General features: G+C 46.2%; 1 protein-coding gene and 1 long non-coding RNA gene across 2 annotated transcripts in view; one reads left to right on the plus strand and one right to left on the minus strand.

Moving 5' to 3' along the window:
- The window catches only part of SERPINF1 (serpin family F member 1), a 37,303-nt gene that overhangs the window by 6,840 nt on the left and 13,367 nt on the right, over positions 1–17,096 (plus strand). The window contains exon 2 of the mRNA XM_007485756.3: positions 14,796–14,881. Within this exon, the coding sequence (XP_007485818.3) occupies positions 14,796–14,881 (86 nt within the window). The remainder of the gene's footprint in view (positions 1–14,795; positions 14,882–17,096) is intronic.
- On the minus strand, positions 1,081–16,040 carry LOC130457544 (uncharacterized). The gene is made up of 2 exons (XR_008916837.1): positions 12,559–16,040; positions 1,081–1,269 (listed from the first exon to the last, which is right to left on the minus strand). It is a non-coding gene; the product is annotated as an uncharacterized LOC130457544 (long non-coding RNA).

Genomic DNA, 17,096 nt, shown 5'->3' on the forward strand with positions numbered 1-17,096 from the left:
TCCCTAGCTCTGGGAGTAAAGAGTTCTTCCTTTGAGGGATGACACTGGCCTCCTGTCTCTTCCTCACTCACACAGGATATTCCATCTTTCTATTCTGAGCATCCTCCCTCCCTCCCTCCCTCCATCTCTTCCTTTTTTCTTCCTTCCTTCCTTCCTTCCTTCCTTCGTTCCTTCCTTCCTTCCTTCCTTCCTTCCTTCCTTCCTTCCTTCCTTCCTTCCTTCCTTCCTTTTCTGGCTTCCTTCCTTCCTTCCTTCCTTCCTTTTCTGGCTTCCTTCCTTCCTTCCTTCCTTCCTTCCTTCCTTCCTTCCTTCCTTCCTTCCTTCCTTCCTTCCTTCCTTCCTTCCTTCCTTCCTTCCTTCCTTCCTTCCTTCCTTCCTTCCTTCCTTTTCTGGCTTCCTTCCTTCCTTCCTTCCTTCCTTCCTTCCTTCCTTCCTTCCTTCTTTCCTTCCTTCCTTCTTTCCTTCCTTCCTTCCTTCCTTCCTTCTTTCCTTCCTTCCTTCCTTCCTTCCTTCCTTCCTTCCTTCCTTCCTTCCTTCCTTCCTTCCTTCCTTCCTTCCTTCCTTCCTTCCTTCCTTCCTTCCTTCCTTCCTTCCTTCCTTCCTTCCTTCCTTCCTTCCTTCCTTCCTTCCTTTTCTGGCTTCCTCCAGGTATTACCTAGAACTCCAGCTTCTCAAAGAAGCCTTTCCCAAACTCATTTAATGCTAGTGCCTTCCCTCTGAGATGATCTCCAATTTATCCTTTATATTTGTTTGTATGTTGCTTTTTGCAACATTAATTTTTGAGGGCTGGCAGTCTTTTGCCTTTCTTCCTCTTCCCAGGGCTTTGCACAGTTCCTGGAATAGTATAGGTGCTCGATAAATGTTTATTTACTACTGCTTGCAAGATCTTGCAGGAATGGGGCAGCTAGGTAGCTCAGTGGATAGAGTCAGGTCCAGAAATGGAAGGTCCTGGGTTCAAATGTGAACTCAGACTCTTCCCAGCTGTGTGACCCTGGGCAAGTCACTTAAACCGCATTGCCTAACCCTTACTGCTCTACTACTACTGCCTAGGAACCAGTGCATGATATTGATTTTAGGATGTAAGGTAAGGGTTTTTTAAAGATCCTTCTGGAAGCCCTGCCTGGGCATACTGGCCAGGTTGCTGTGATGTTGAGTCAAAATGAGGAACTTGTCATCCTGATTCAAGGAGGATACAAACATTGCTTTGGAGTCATCTTCATCTGTCCTTTCTTTCTCTAGAAGCTCGATGCACTAAGTGGATTGCTAGACCTGGAAATGATCAGAGAGATTGCGGTCACATCAGGGTCACATAGCAAATTAATGGCAGAACGTGGATCTGAACCCATATCTCCTGGACTTTTCTCATTGGTGCTTCCAAGAAGTCTTTAGAAAAGTGATTTTTAAGTTCCCAGAAGTTTCAGGGTCACACAGAGGGTGACTCAAATGTGGACTTTTGGGGGTCTGTGCAGGGGATATCTGGAGGGGGGAGCTCAATGTTAATGCTTTAGGAAGGGTCCCATGTTGGTTGGGCTGACCCTGTGATAAATATTCGCCTCCTAGGATCATAGAATGCCAGAGCCAGTTGGAACCTTTCTCTTTACAGAGGAGGAGATTAAGGCACAGAGAATGGAAGTGATGGCCCATGGTCAGGGGTAATATATGAAACTAGGTCATCTGATTCTAAAGCTCTGGATGCTATGTGAGCTGTATGACCATAGACAAATCACTTACAAAAAAAAACCCTTTACATTTTGTCTTATTAACAACCCTAGGACAGAAGAGCAAGGACTAGGCAAATGGGGCTAAATGACTTGTCCAGGGTCACACAACTAGGAAATGTCTCAATCCAGATTTGAACCCAGGTCTTCCCAATTCCAGGTCTGGTACTGTAACACTGCAACACTGAGCAGTCTTGACAAATCTCTTTTTGTTTCTCTGAGGCTCCGTGTTCCATATGTAAAAACGGGCATAATACTTGCAGTACCTGGGCACTGAACACATCTAATCTGTTGTTAGGAAAACATAACCCCTAAAACATTAACAGAAAATGAATGATGGAAAAGCACTTATTAAGGGTTTAATGTATATTGAAAACCATTATACTAGATACTGGGGACAGGAGTTATTTATTTTTATTCCAGGATAGTTCAAGCACCACCTTATCCAAGAAACCTTCCCTTGCTATTCCTGCCTATATTTTTTCTCTCCATCCTCTGAATTCCCATTTGACTAAATGTGACCATTGGGGGGCAGCTGGATGGCTCAGTGGATTGAGAGTCAGGCCTACAGACAGGAGGTCCTGGGTTCAAATCTGGCCTCAGACACTTCCCAGCTGTGTGACCCTGGGCAAGTCACTTGATCCCCATTGCCTAGCCCTTACCACTCTTCTGCCTTGGAGCCAATACACAATATTGACTCCAAGATGGAAGGTAAGGGTTTAAAATAAATAAATAAATAAATGTGACCATTGACCAATTTTGCATTTGATGAGATACTCTATTCAATATTGCTCAATTGTTTTTATTAATTCCATTATTAGACTAAAGCCTCCAAAAGGCAGTGAGTGTTTTCTTTTTCCTTTTTATCCCTGCCTAGCATGGAACATGGCCCAGAACAGGCCCTCAAGAAATACTTTTGTTTCCTTTATTGAAGATTTTTGTTTTGAACTAGACCTGTGATTTCATTGGTGTAGAGAGTGCCCAGCAAGGAAACTCCCTCTTCCAAAGCAGATAAGCTCCTGACCTATTTAAGAGTATAGTCCTAGAGCTGGAAGAGACCTCAGAGGCCATCTAGTCTAACTCCCTCATTTTCCCCATGAGGAAACTGAGGCTTAGGGAGATGAAGTGATTGGCCACAGACACACAGGCAGAACTAAAATCTGGTCCCCTGACTCCAAATTTAGTACTTTTTTTTTTCTAGTCTTCCTCTTCGAGAATGTGCCCTGCTGGCATATTATTGTACCTGAAGAACTCCCTCATGTTTTCCCATTTCTTCCTTTTTAGATCCTAGAACTCATCAGCTATTAGGCATAGAAAGAACCTTAGGTCATAGGATCACAGATCTGGAGGTAGAAAGGGTCTTAGTTCCCTATATATTTTTAGAAATGAGATTTTTCTCAGAGAAACTGGAAAATTTTTTCCCAGTTTCTTGCTTTTCTTCTAATTTTAGCTGCCTTGCTTTTGTTTATGAAAAACTTTACATCTTATATAATCAAAAATGTTCATTTTACCTTCTATGAACCTCTCTATCTCTTGTTTGGACATGAACTCTTGCTCTATTCCTAGATCTCACAGGTAATTTCTTTCTTGTTCCACTATGGAATGGTCTTTGGAGGCCATCTAGTCCAACTCCTTCTTTTAACAGAGGAGGAAGCTGAGGTCCAGAGAAGTGAAATTCAATCCAGTTTAATAACCATTTTTTGTTTATTGGTCACTTACTATGGGCTGGGTACCTTGCTAAGGCAACAAAAGGAGACAGAAGACAGTCTCTGCCCTCAAAGAGCTTACAGTCTAATGGAAAAGACAACATATAAACAAATATATGAAAAGCAAGTTCCATCCAGGATAAATAGAAAATCACTAAAAGAGGGAAAATACTAATTAAGAAGGCTTAGGGACTTGCCCTAAATCACATAGGTAATAAGCAGCTGGGCTAGCCTCTGAACCAAGGTCCTCGGACTCTCAACTGGGTACTTTTTAATTTTTTTTAAACCCTTACTTTTTGTCTTAGTATCAATTTTTTTAACCCCTTAGCTTCCATCTTAGAATCAATACTAAGTATTGGTTCCAAGGCAGAAGAGCAGCAAGGGCTAGGCAATGGGGGTCAAGTGGCTTGCCCAGGGTCTGTTGAGGCCAGATTTGGACCCAGCACCTCCTGTCTCTAGGCCTGGCTCTCAATCCACTGAGCCACCCAGCTGACCCTTCTTAGTATCAATTCTAAGACAGAAGGTAAGTGCTAAGAAAATGGGGTTAAGTGACTTGCCCAGGGTCATACAGCTATGCCACATTTGAACCCAGATCCTCCTGACTCCAGTTCTGGCATTCAATCTACTGAGTCAACTAGTTGTTTTTTCTCTTTCTACTAAACTGCTAATATCTAGTTCAGCCTCTTCATTTTTCAGAGGAGGAAACTGAGTCTCAGAGAGGGAAAGTAAAGTTAGCAGCAGAGCCAGGACTAGAACTCAGATCTCCTGAGTCCCCATACTGTGCCCTTCCCATGATGTTTCCCCCCCAAATGCCATCAACACATCTCCTATGGTCATTCTTTCTGCCTCCATTTCCTACTCAAGACCCAGGCAATGACCCAGCTTGATGAATGACCTGGTGCCTTGGCTGGGTCCTGGCTTGACCCTGGAGTCCCTGGGAGCTAGCCTTCAGGGTAGTGTCCTTTCCCCACTAAGAAGGGACTGGTCTGGGCAGAGACTTCGGGTGAGGGGGTGCCGGGGCTGGGCTGGGGGTGGGGGCTCCAGTTAAAGTTCACCCCAGGCTATGTTGCAAGGGCAGCATCCAAAATGAGAGTGGGTTGCTTTAAGAAAGTCACAGCTGTAATCTGAAGCCTGCTGGCTGTTGGGCTGACTGGGAGGCTGGGGAAAAAAAAAAGAAGGCCAATGTATTTGTTAGAAGGAACCCCTCAGTGTGCTGGCTTGGTGTGACCCAAGTTGAAAGCAGGACCGGCAGGATCCCCAGGTAAGGGAGCTCCCACCCTGGCTAGGACAGAGCAAAGGGCTCCCTGGGTCCGGGACATGAGCCTCAGGAGGGGATCAGATGAGGGGGGGGCCCTGGGACCTGCAGGAAAGGGGGACCCTCCTGGAAGCGGGGTGCAGCGTCCAGAGCTTGGGCAGCTGCAAGAATGGAGCAAATGTGTTGTGGCCATAGCATCTGGGGAGAGGGGCGGCACACACACACAAGAGAAGGCAGGCTTGGGGCGCCCCCAGGGCAGTGGGGGGCAGAGCTGGGCAGTGATGCCCAGAGCAGGAGATCCAAGACTAGAGATGCTAATCCTGATGGGGATGATGAGAGCTGTGATGGTCCAAGGGGCCTCAGTAGCTTCTCTCACCTCTCTTCCCCCTTGGAGGGAATCAGAGGGGCCTCCCAGGGCTGGGGAGGAGGCTCCCACGTGGGGCAGCGGGTGAGGAAGCCCCCCTCGGCACTCTCCGGGCCTCCCTCCCGCCCTGTCCAACACTGACAATGTCCAGCTTTCTGGCCCTTCTTTTCACTATCAGCTGGTGCTGATTTCAAAGCCGACTTCCCAGAACTGGGCGAGCAGCTGTCCAGCTGAACCCTGCCTAAGGGGGCCGGGAAGGGGAAGGCCCAGCTGGGGCTTGGTCGCTGGCCATCCTCCATCTCCCCTTCCGGCTCCAGTGTGCCAGCCAAACTGTCTCCAGATGTGCTGGAGGCCAGCATCCCAGTGGGGGCATCGCCTCTTGGTCAAGCTCGGGAGATCTGATGAGGGATTCTGGGAGCCAGCGGCCCCTCCATCGCCTCACCCCTCCTGCTCCCCAGAGGGAAGCCACAGAACAGAGGAGACTCAGTGCCAAGGAAAACCGAGCGGCTTCCCAGAAACCCCACCACCCAACACTCCCCGTGCTGCTGCTCGGCTCTTGGGAAGGGAGGGGGGTCTGACCTAGCTTGGCCATGAGAGCATCAGCCCTTCCCCAGGCTCTGGCCTGGCCCATTGGATATGGAAGAAGACTGAGCTGTCTGGGTTCTCCAAGAGGGAGGAGAGAAGAACCCAAGTGGGGTCAGAGCTGTCACCAGGATGAGACAGGCTTGAAGGGGAGCCAACTGCTCTTGCACCCCTCACCGGGTCAATCGGGGCTCAGCACCTAATGAGCAGTTTCTAGGGATGCTAGTGAGAACCTTCCCTTCTCCACAATGTCTCCTCTAAGGGATTTGCCTGGGACTCACTGCCCACATGTAGGAGAGGCAGGACTTGAACCCAACTCTTCTGGCTTCTGGAGAGACTGGCTCTACCCACTACCCCACACTGCTTCTCTATTTAGAGATCATTGGTTAAAATGAGAAGCGATGTTGTTGTTCAGACATTTCAGTCATGTCTGACTCTTCGTAACTCCATTTGGGGTTTTCTTGGCAGAGATACTGGAGCAGTTTGCCATTTCCTTCTCCAGCTCTTCTGACAGCTGAGGAAACTGAGGCCAATGAGGTGATGTGACTTATCCAGGGTCACGCAGGTAGATTTGAACTCATGAAGATGAGTCTTCCTGACTTTAGGCCTGATGCTCTATCCACTGTGCCACCTAGCTGCCCATCTGGCTCATTTTACAGATGAGAAAACTGAGGCAAACAGGATGAAGGGATTTGCTCAGGGTCTGAGGTCAAATTTGAACTCGGGTCTTCCCAATTCCTGGCCATTGCTGTGCCCCCTAGCTGATCTGCCTCTGGAGCCAGAGGACCTGGATTCAAATCTTTCCTCTTATTACTTGGGTGACCGTGGGCTTCATTTGCCTGAGAATCCCTTTACTTCTCTAAAATGAGGGTTTTTAATCCTTTTAATCAATAAATTAATAATCGATAATAATATCAAGCTCGAGGGTGCTTCGATGGGACTCAGCTGTGCTCGTCCCCCTGGCTGGCAGCAGCTCAGGTTGGGTCCTCCCTGCGCCAGCCTCCCTTACGTCCTCCCACCCTGCGGCTGCCCTCTCTTTCCCTGGTCCGACGTTTATCTTTCAGAAGCTGGCTTGGGAGTCTTTTCTTGTCCCAGATACGTTTCCTGTTGCTTGGCCAGGCTGCCATGGTGGGTCTCTGGCGGTCCCTGGGACGGGACGTCGTCCAGCCGGGCTGACCTCTCCCAGGGCCCGCAGAGAGGAAGGATCCTGCCCTGGCGTGGGCAGGGGGTCAGGCCCTTCCTGGGGCGTTCAGGGGCTTGCGGGTGGGGGAGGAGGAGGAGGAGTGTTTTCTGTCCGACAGGATTTAATGAGAAACACATGTGCCGGCTCCTACTTGTCTTCCCAGCGTGCAGGGAGGTTCGTTAAATACCAGCTGCCTCGTCTGGGCTTGGAGGATGTGGCTTCAGGGTGGGCCCCTGGTCCGTCTTCACAAGTGACCTGGGTGGCTTTCCTCTCCAGTCTTCTGAGGGCTCCCAGCATGCCTTTGGATGGGATGGCGCCATGTTTGTCCATGTGCTCTTGTTCTTACCAAATGGTGTGCCCTTGGTCTGACTGTGAGCAGGCGTGTCCTAGTGAGGGCAGACTGAGTGATTGTTGGGGTCCCAGACAGCGTTCAGCACCCCAGACCCCGTATACACCCCCAAACCTATATCCTGTCATCCTGCAACAGGGGAGGTGAATAGAGTCTCCTCTGTTCCCCAGCCCACAGCTCGAAGTGGGGCTTAAACCCAATCAAGGAAATGATTTCTCTAGTTTTTCTCTCATTGTTGTATGGGGAGGATCCTTGATTCTTGAGGTCTGTGCCAGTGGAAAGGGAACTCTGGGATGGAAAAAGGATGATGGCTTCAGAGTGGGGAGGAAACGTAGTGGTCCCCTGGTCCAACCCTTTCATTTTACCCAAGAAGAAACAGGCCAAGAAAAGGCAAACGACTTGCCCAGGGTCATATAGGTAGTTCTAAGAAGGTTGGAGAGGCTTCAAACGTGGCTTTAATGGTGGATAATGAAGTGGTTTAATGGTGGACGGGCCTGGATAAGTGTACCGAAGGCCATGGTGGAGAAGAATTTCTCAGCTCCAGAACCTTTCAAAAACTATCTAGTTAGGAGGCAGCAGGGTAGTTCAGTGGATTGAGAGCCAGGCCTAGAGATGGGAGGTCCTGGGTTCAAATCTGACCTCAGACACTTCCTAGCTACATGACTCTGGACAAGTCACTTGACCCCCAGTGCCCATTCCTTACTGCTCTTCTGCCTTGTAACCAGTACACAATATTGATTCTAGGACAGAAGATAAGGGTTTAAAAACAAAACAAAACTATCCATTACCGTGAATCTTATAACCATGGAAAAATATTCTAAATTAACCAATTAAATACAATTTTCCAAAAATCCAACCCCCCCATCTATTTAGATTAAAAACCCAACAAATATCAGGTGGAAAGGCCCCTAGCCCAGGTATATATCACATATAGCTCGAGCCGGAGACCTCCAGGACAGGGGAAAGGCACAGAGGGGTCGTAAGCAGTGTTGGCAGGAAGAGGGCTTCTGCTGTTGGCATCCCTGGGAAGACTGCTGGCTTGGGAGCCCGGGGGCACTGGCCCTCCCATTGACTAGCTGGGTGGCTTTAGGTAAGTCTATCCACCGGCTCTTAGTTCTGTCAAATTAAGCCACTGGACTAGATGACCTTTTCTGTCCCTTCTAGCTCTGGATCCAATCCACAGATGGACACATGCCTGGATGGGTCTAGCCAGACAAAGTACCGCCCGCCCGAGGATGCTCTGGGGCTATTCGTCAGCGTGGGGGTGGAATGGGATGATTTAGTCCCTCAACTATTCAGACACCAGGTTCCAGGGCCAGAGCAGAAGGCCACTGGCTCCCTGCTTGGTGACGGGGCAGGTTTGGACCTTCCGAGGCTGCCTTTCTCAATACTTCATTGTTCGGTTGGGCACGTCCCTCCGTCACAGCCTGTGCTGGCGTGAATTCTCCACTGAGGCCTGGCGAGGAGGTCCCTGGGTGGGGTTCCTCCATGGGTGGAGTGGACAGCTGGAAGCAGGGGAACGTTAGGAGTTTTGATCGTGCACACGCCAAAGCTGCTCTCCATGGAACGACTCTTACTTGTTCAGCTTCCTGCTTCTCTTCCCGGAACCTCTCTTAAAGAGGGCAAGAGTTTGCACAGAAACCCAGAGCCCCCAAAGCTAGCCCAGGAGAGCTGTGGCCTCTTTGGGGGATGGCCCAAGATTAATGGGGAAAAGCACTAGGAGGAAGGGCTTTGACTCCAAATAATCCTTATTTCTCTCCTGAGCTCTAGTCCTGTATTACCAAATGCCACTGGGAGATGGAGCAGTGTGCTAGATGTGGACGAAAGAAACAAGGATTTATTAAGATCTATTATATTATGGGGCAGTTGGTAGCACAGTGGATAGAGTGTCAGGTCTGGAGTCTGGAGGATCTGGATTCAAATTTGACCTCAGATACTGCCTAGCTGTGTGACCCTGGGTAAGTCACTTAACTTTAATTGCCTAGCCCTTGTCCTTCTGTCTTAGAGTTATTACCAAGACAGAACATAAGGATTTTTTAAAAGACCTACTATGTGCCAGGCACTGTGCTAAGTATTTTACAACTATTACCTCATTTGATCCTTACAACAATCCTGGGAGGTGGGTGCTATTATGATCCTCATTGTAGAGTTGAGGCAACTGAGGGAGGCAGAAGTGACCTGCTTGGGCTATCAGAGCCAAGATAATATCTGAAGTCAGATTTGAACTCCAGTTTTCCTGATTCAAATAGAGTACTCTATCCGCTATACTACCTAGTTGCCTCCAAGAGTCTCCCTCTGTAAATTTATTTTTTTTAAACCCTTACCTTCCATCTTAGCATCAATACTGTGTATTGACTCCAATGCAGAAGAGGGGTAAGGGCTGGCAATGGGGGTTAAATGACTTGCCCAGGGTCACACAGCTAGGAAGTGTCTGAGATTAAATTTGAACCCAGAACCTCCTGTTTCTAGGTCTGACTCTCAATCCACTGAGCAACCCAGCTGTCCCCTCCTTTCTTATTTTGTCTCATTTATTCTCACATCTATCTCCTTTTCTCTAGGCAAGAAGCCACTGCCCAAACTTAGGTCCTCATTACCTCTAGCTTGGACTATTTCTATAACCTCCCTCTCTCTGTTTTTTGTTTTTAACCTTTACCTTCTGTCTCAGAATCACTACGGGGTATTGTTTCTAAGGGAGAAGTGAGTGGTAAGGGCTAGGCAATGAGGGTTATGTGACTTACCCAAGGTCACACAACTAGAATAATAATCTCTTAACTGATTGTTTCTACCACAGATCTCCCTCTTCTCCAATCTATCCTCCACGTTGCTGCCAAAGCTGTATAGTGAGGCCCTGACTAATGTGAACAACATCTCCTGAATCAGTCACAGTATTCGAATTTATACTGCATATTTCTGTTCGGCTGGAACCAATTAGCATGTTTTAAACTATTTTAACTTCAAATAGTTAAAATTTGAATACATAAGACCACTTCAGGAGATTAATTCTTTGCACTAATCGGAACCAAGCTATTTTTAAAATTTTTTTATTAAAACCCTTACCTTCTGTCTTGGAGTCAATACTGTGTATTGGCTCCAAGGCAGAAGAGTGGTAAGGGCTAGGCAATGGGGGTCAAGTGACTTGCCCAGGGTCACACAACTAGGAAGAGGCTGAGGCCAGATTTGAACCTAGGACCTCCCGTCTCTAGTCCTGGCTCTCAATCCACTGAGCTACCCAGCTGCTCCCAAGCTATTTTTCTTAAAAGTAATTATAGAGTACTTTATTTGAACATTCATTAAAAAAAACTTTGCATTTCCAATTTCATCTTTTCCTCTAGCCCCTCCTCCACCCATTGAGAAGGCCACCAATATGCTATCAATTATACACGGGGAGTCATGCAGAACATGTTTCCATATTAGCCACGCCGAAAAAAATAGCAAGAAAAAGAATGTATGTAAAAAAAAAAAGCTTTACTCTGTACTTGGAGTTCATCTCTTTCTCTCTGGAGGCAGCGTTTTTTTTTTTCCCATGAGTCCTTTGGAACTGTCGGCTATAATAATATTGATTAGAGTAGCTAAGTGTTTCACAGCTGACCGCCATATGATATTGCTGTTACTGTGTACGATGCTCTCTTGGTTCTGTTCTCTTCACTTTGTATCCCACGTCTTCCCAGAGTTTTCTGAAAGCGTGCCTTTGTCATTTCTTATAGCACAATGCTATCATGATCATACACTACAACTTGTTCAGCCATTCCCCAGCTGATGGGCAGCCCTTCAACTTCCAGTTCTTTGCCATCACAAAATAGAGCTGTTGTAACTATATCAGTACATTTAGTGTTCATTCCTTTTCCTTTGATTTCTTTGGGATATAGACAGGAGCCTAGCTGGTTTTTAAAAGCACAGGAATGATTATGTCACTATCCTGCTCAAGAAGTTTCAAGCGACTAAAGTTGAGCCTCCAGGTTTGGCTGGGTGGCTTAGTGGGATAGAGTGTGGGACTTGGAGTCAGGAAGGTGACCAGAGTTCAAATCTTGACCCAGGCACGTATTAGCTGTGTGACCCTGGGCAAGTCATTTAACCTCTGTTTGCCCTAATTCACTGGATAAGGAAATGGCAAATGACTCTAATAGCTTTGCTAAGAAAACCCCAAGGACAGTATAGTCTTCAGGGTTGAGAATGAGAGACATGAGTGAACAATGATAAAGCCATTTTGGCTCCAATTTATCTTTCTATATTAATTTCATTTTATTTACCCTTATATGGTCTCCATCCCGACCAAGTATACTTGTTGTTTCCTGTATAGGGCAATCTATTTTCCCACTTCCAAGCATTTGCACAGGCTGTTCCCATGCTGAGGACACTTTCTCTCTTCACCATCTCCTCTTGGAATATCTAGTTCTATTCAAGGCTATACTCAAATGAAATCTTCTACATGAGTCTTCCCAATTGTCACTGCTTCCCCATCCTAAATAGTTGCTTTGCATTTACTCTATTTTGTATTTACTTATTTGAATACATGTTTCCCCTACCGCCACCTCCCCCACCCCCTTCCACTAGAATATAAACTCCTGTGGACTGGGAATGTTTCCATTTGGTCTTTGTGTCCTAGTGGATAGAAGGCTGCCCTCTCTCAGGATAACATGGGTTTAGGTCCTGCCTATAACACATAATGAATGCCCTGTGACCTTGGGCCAATCATTTACCTTTACATCCCCCTGGCATCTCTCTAAGACTATGTGTGTCCAAGTAACTCTGACCTGCATTGGTAAAGGGAGCATCCTCACTGCGAATACCTTCTAACAAGGAAACCATCCAAACAAGTTCCTTGATACATGTTAGATATGTAAGAGGCAATTAAAAATATTATTGCTGGTGTTTGGTACATAAGAAATGTCATCAAGCATGAACATTTCCACATACATAGAATAGAAAAAGAAAATTATATACAAAACCATATCTCTATTACAGATAACTTGCATTTTTTTAAACCCTTACCTTCTGTCTTGTAATCAATACTGTGTATTGGCTCCAAGGCAGAAGAGTGGTAAGGGCTAGGCAATAGGGGTTAAGTGACTTGCCCAGGGTCACCCAGCTGGGAAGTATCTGAGGTCAAATTTGAACCCAGGACCTCCTGTCTCTAGGCCTGACTCTCAATCCACTGAGCTACCCAGCTGCCCAGATATCTTTCATTTTTTTTTAAACCCTTACCTTCCGTCTTGGAGTCAATACTGTATATTGGCTCCAAGGCAAAGAGTGGTCTGGGCTAAACAGTGGGAGTCAAGTGACTTGCCCAGGGTCACCCAGCTGGGAAGTGTCTGAGGTCAGATTTGCACCACTGAGCTACCCAGTTGCCCCCTTATCTTTCATTTTTAAAAGTATATAAATTCAAATGTAGTTTCAAAGCTACCTGGTTGTATCTTCTTCTGTATCTCCTCCTGTTCTTATCTGTGAATTTTTAAAAAATCCTTATCTTCTGTCCTAGAATCAATACTATGTATTAGTTCCAAGGTAGAAGAGCAGTAAAGCCTAGGCAATGGGAATTAAGTGCCCAGAGTCATGCAGTTAAGAAGTGACTGTGGACAGATTTGAACCCAGGAATTCCCATCTCTGAGTCTGACTCTCAATCCACTGAGCCACCCGGCTACCCCCTTGTCTGTAAATTTTAAAAAAATGCTATAATGACCTTATTTTCTTTCTTTTCTCTTTTCCTTTTTGGCCCCTCTATTGATAGTTTTCCTTTTCTCTGTAAGACTCCCCATCTCCTATTTTTTTAAGCCTCTTATAAAAACAAGCCTATTTCAGTGAAACAAATGCACACATTTGCCATATTCTAAAATGTATAGCTCAATTTATCCCTTGAGTCCCCGACCTCTCTGTTAAGGAGTTGTTTTGTTTTTCAGTTGTTTTCAATTGTATCCAACTCTTCTATTTGGCATTTTCTTGGCAGAGATAGTGGAGTAGTTTGCCATTTCCTTCTTAAATTTCTCCAGACTTTTCCCCTTTAAAATGTTGCAGTTATTGTATGAATTGTTCTTCTGGTTCTTCTCACGTCACTCTGAATCAGTTCATGGAAGCCTTCCCAGGTTTCTCTGAATCCATTCCTGTCACTGATTCTTAGAGCACCATGATAGTCCACGTTCCTGTACCACTGTTGGTTAGATCATTCCCCAGTTGGGGGGGCATCCCCTTATTTTTCTTGAAGTTTTTCACCCCAACACTAAATACTGCTACAAATATTTTTGCTCATATGAAGGGATCCTTTTCCTCTTTTTTTTTTTTACTTCTTTAGGGGCATTTGAAAGTTAGTTTAGCCCTTGTCACTTCTAGTCCACACTGTTAAACCTTCCTTTGGTATCTTTGGCCTTTTATATTTTTTAATTTTTTAAACCATTTCTTTCTTAGAAACAGTTCTAAGATAAAAGGACAAGGGTTAAGTAAATGGGATTAAATGACTTGTCCAAGGTCACACAGCTAGAAAATGTCTGAGATGAAATTTGAATCCAGGTCCTCCCAACTCTAGACCTGGTGCTCTATCTATTGTGCCATCTAATGGCCCCATCTTTGAAATCCTTTTAGCTGAAATCACAAGGTCTGATCTTTACTTCTTTGACTTATAAAGTACTAAATAGCTTGGAGAAAGTGCTAAGGGGGCAGCAGGACAGGAGAGGGGCCTTAATCAATCATGGGCGCAAACATGGGTTTGGAACAGAAGCAATATGGTAGAAAGAGTAATGACTGTGGGGTTAGAGGTCCTAGGTTCAAATCCTGCCTCTGACACTTGCCAGCCAGTGACCTTCAATAAGTTCCTTAACTTCCTTGGGCCTCAGTTTCCTCATCTGTAAAATGTAGAATTGGCTGGACTCTGAGGTTCTTTCTGGTTCCAGATCCATGATCTATGAATCATTTGAATCTATTAAGAAAAGAGACTAGGATGTGGGAACTCGGCAACCTTGGTGTCCAATCTGATGGGTGACCTTGGCAAGTTGGTTGGCTTTTCTGGGCCTCAAATTCCACCATGGGAGGTTTGGATTTGATGAGCACTAGAGTCCCTTCTAACTATCATGGCACAGTCTCAGGATGCCTTTATTAAGCCTCTAAATGGTTCCTTTCCAAAGGCTGAGTTTTGTTGTTGGCCCCAGGGGATAGAACCCCGAGCTGTGGATGGAAGTTCAGGGAGATAGATCGAGACCTCATGTAAGAAAAAGCTTCCTGGCAGTTGGGACAATCCAGAAATTGAATGGACTGCTGATATAAGGCTGCCCCTTAGAGCCAGTCCTTTTTTTTTTTTTAAACCTTTACCTTTCATATTAGAATCAATACTATGGAGGCAGAAGAGAGGTAAGGGCTGGGCAATTGAACCCAGGGCCTCTCATCTCGAGGCCTGGCTCTCGAGATCTATTGGGCTACCTCGTTGTCCCCTAAGTCCAGTCTTCAGGCCGATGACCAGCTGCTGAGGTAGAAGGGATGAGTGGGTTAGCCTGGATGGCCACTGAGATGCCTTTTCACTATGAGGTTCTGTGACTCAATAAGTGACCGAGCCCTGGTCCTAGATCCTCTAGGGCAAAGGGTCTCAGTCTGGGGGCTGTGGATGTGAACATGTTGTCAGCTGTATCACCTCTCCCGTCCTTTCCCTTCCCTTCCTAGGTGCCATGATGAAGAGCCTTCTGGTGTTCCTGTGGGCCATAGCCTTCGTAGGCTATGGGAACTATGCAGCAGGAGCTCCACAGGAGGTGAGTGGAGACCAGGCCCCAAGTCTGGGGGTGAACCTCCCTTGGAAGTCTCAGACTCTGGGGAAAGTTCTGGGACACTGGGAGGCCCCTGAGGGGTTTAAGTCTTGGCCCTTACTGGGTGAGCTTGGGCTTTTAGGATCTCCATCTGCAAAATGGGAATAATAGTAATAACAATTGGGCTTCCACCCATTTCAGAGCACTTCACAACCCTCAAAGCCCCACATCAGGGACTCTTCTTTTCCTCCTCCTCCTTTGTTTTTCTACGAAAGGACATTGGAAAGCAGCTGCTGGGCGGGCTGGGCCATCCTGCACATTCGGTGACCTGAGCTAACCCAGCCACAGTGGGCTGGTGCTTGCGCAGGGCAGAAAAGTGTTTTTTTCCTTTTAGAATGCTTTTGGTATGTTTTTTCTCTTCTCCTCTCTGCCTTTCTTTTCCTCTGCTTTCCTTTCTCTCCCACTTTTCTTCTCCCTCTTTCTGTCTCTCTCCGTCTCTCTCTCTCTCTCTCTGTCTCTCTCTGTCTCTGTCTCTCTCTATTTCTCTCTCTCTGTCTCTCTGTCTCTCTCTCTGTCTCTGTCTCTCTCTGTCTCCGTCTCTCTCTGTCTCTGTCTCTGACCCCCCCTCCATCTCTGTTTCTGTCTCTCTCCCCCTTCCCTTCCTTTTCTTTTTCCATGTCACTCTTACTTCTTAATGGTTCCCCTTTTCCAAATAGAAAGTACCTTGTAACAAATAAATATAATCAAACGAAACACACCAACCCATTGACCATGTCTGACAAACATACTTCTCTCCATATCTAAAGTCCACCACAGCTTTCTCAAGAGGCTAGAGAAAAGTTTGCTCTGTGTCCTTCTGAGTGTTATAGAGCGGGCAGAGCAGTGGATTTAGAAACAGGAGACCCAGGTTAGAATTTTGACTTTGACACCCAGCACCTACATGACCTTGGGCCAGGCTCTTCCCCATCCTCGCCTCAGTTTTGTTTTGTTTTCTTTGTAAAATGAGGGGTTTGAACTCAGTAGTCTTTAGCTCCTGGAAGAAAGGAACTTCTCACTGTTGTATTTGCATTCCAAGCATCTACCATAATGCTATGCTAGGCTCAAAGTAATCATTTAAATGCAATTTCCTTCCTCTCCTTCCTTCCTTCCTTCCTTCCTTCCTTCCTTCCTTCCTTCCTTCCTTCCTTCCTTCCTTCCTTCCTTCCTTCCTTCCTTCCTTTCCTTCTAGCTTTCCTTTCTTCCTTCTTTTCTTCTTTCCTTCCTTTTCTTTCCATCCTTTCCTTTCTCTCTACCTTCTTCCTTCCTTCTTTGTTTTTTTCCTTCTTGCTTTACTTCCTTCCTTTCTTTCTTTCCTTCTTTCTCTGTTGCTTTCCTTCTAGCTTTCCTTTCTTCCTTCTTTTCTTCTTTTCTTCCTTTCCTTTCTCTCTCTACCTTCTTCCTTCCTTCTTCCCTTTCCTTCCTTCTTTCTTTTTTCCTTTCCTTCTTTCTTTGTTTGTTTCTTTCCTTCTTGCTTCCCTTTCTTACTTCCTCTCTTCTTTCCTTCCTTTTCTTTTTTATCCTCTCCTTTCTCTCTCTCCCTTCTTCCTTCCTTCCTTTCTCCCTCCCTTTCTTTCCTTCTTTCTCTATTTGCTTCTTTCCTTCTTGCTTTCCTTCCTTCCTTCCTTCCTTCCTTCCTTCCTTCCTTCCTTCCTTCCTTCCTTCCTTCCTTCCTTCCTTCCTTCCTCTTTTCCCTTCCTTTTCTTTTTCCTTTCTATCCTCTCCTTTCTCTCTCTCTTCCTTCTTCCTCCCTTCCTCCCTGCTTCTCTTTATTCATTTTCCTTCTGTCTCTGTCTTGCTCTCCCATCTCCCTCCCTCTCTCTCTCTCTCTCTCTCTCTCTCTCTCTCTCTCTCTCTCTCTCTCTCTGCTCTCTGTGTGTGTCTTTCCCCCACTCTCTTTGCTTCCTTCCTTCCTTCTCATTTGTATATGGATGCCATTCTCCATTCCCAAAAGTGGTTTCTTTGAGACTGACTTTATCTCTGTTGTTGCTCACTTGCCAACCTGCCTGCTGTGCTCTGCCTCCTGAATTACCTCGTATCCAGTTCCCTGGTAGTTGTTTTGCCTTCATTCTGTACAGTCCTTATACATGTGTGCCCCCACCCCCTCACTCTGAGCCAGTAGACACTCCCACCACTGTTCCCTGGGTGAGCACAGAAGCATCCCTGGCCCTTAATAAGTAAGTTC

The sequence above is a fragment of the Monodelphis domestica genome, chromosome 2, assembly GCF_027887165.1.
Source record: "Monodelphis domestica isolate mMonDom1 chromosome 2, mMonDom1.pri, whole genome shotgun sequence".
NCBI lineage: Eukaryota > Metazoa > Chordata > Mammalia > Didelphimorphia > Didelphidae > Monodelphis > Monodelphis domestica.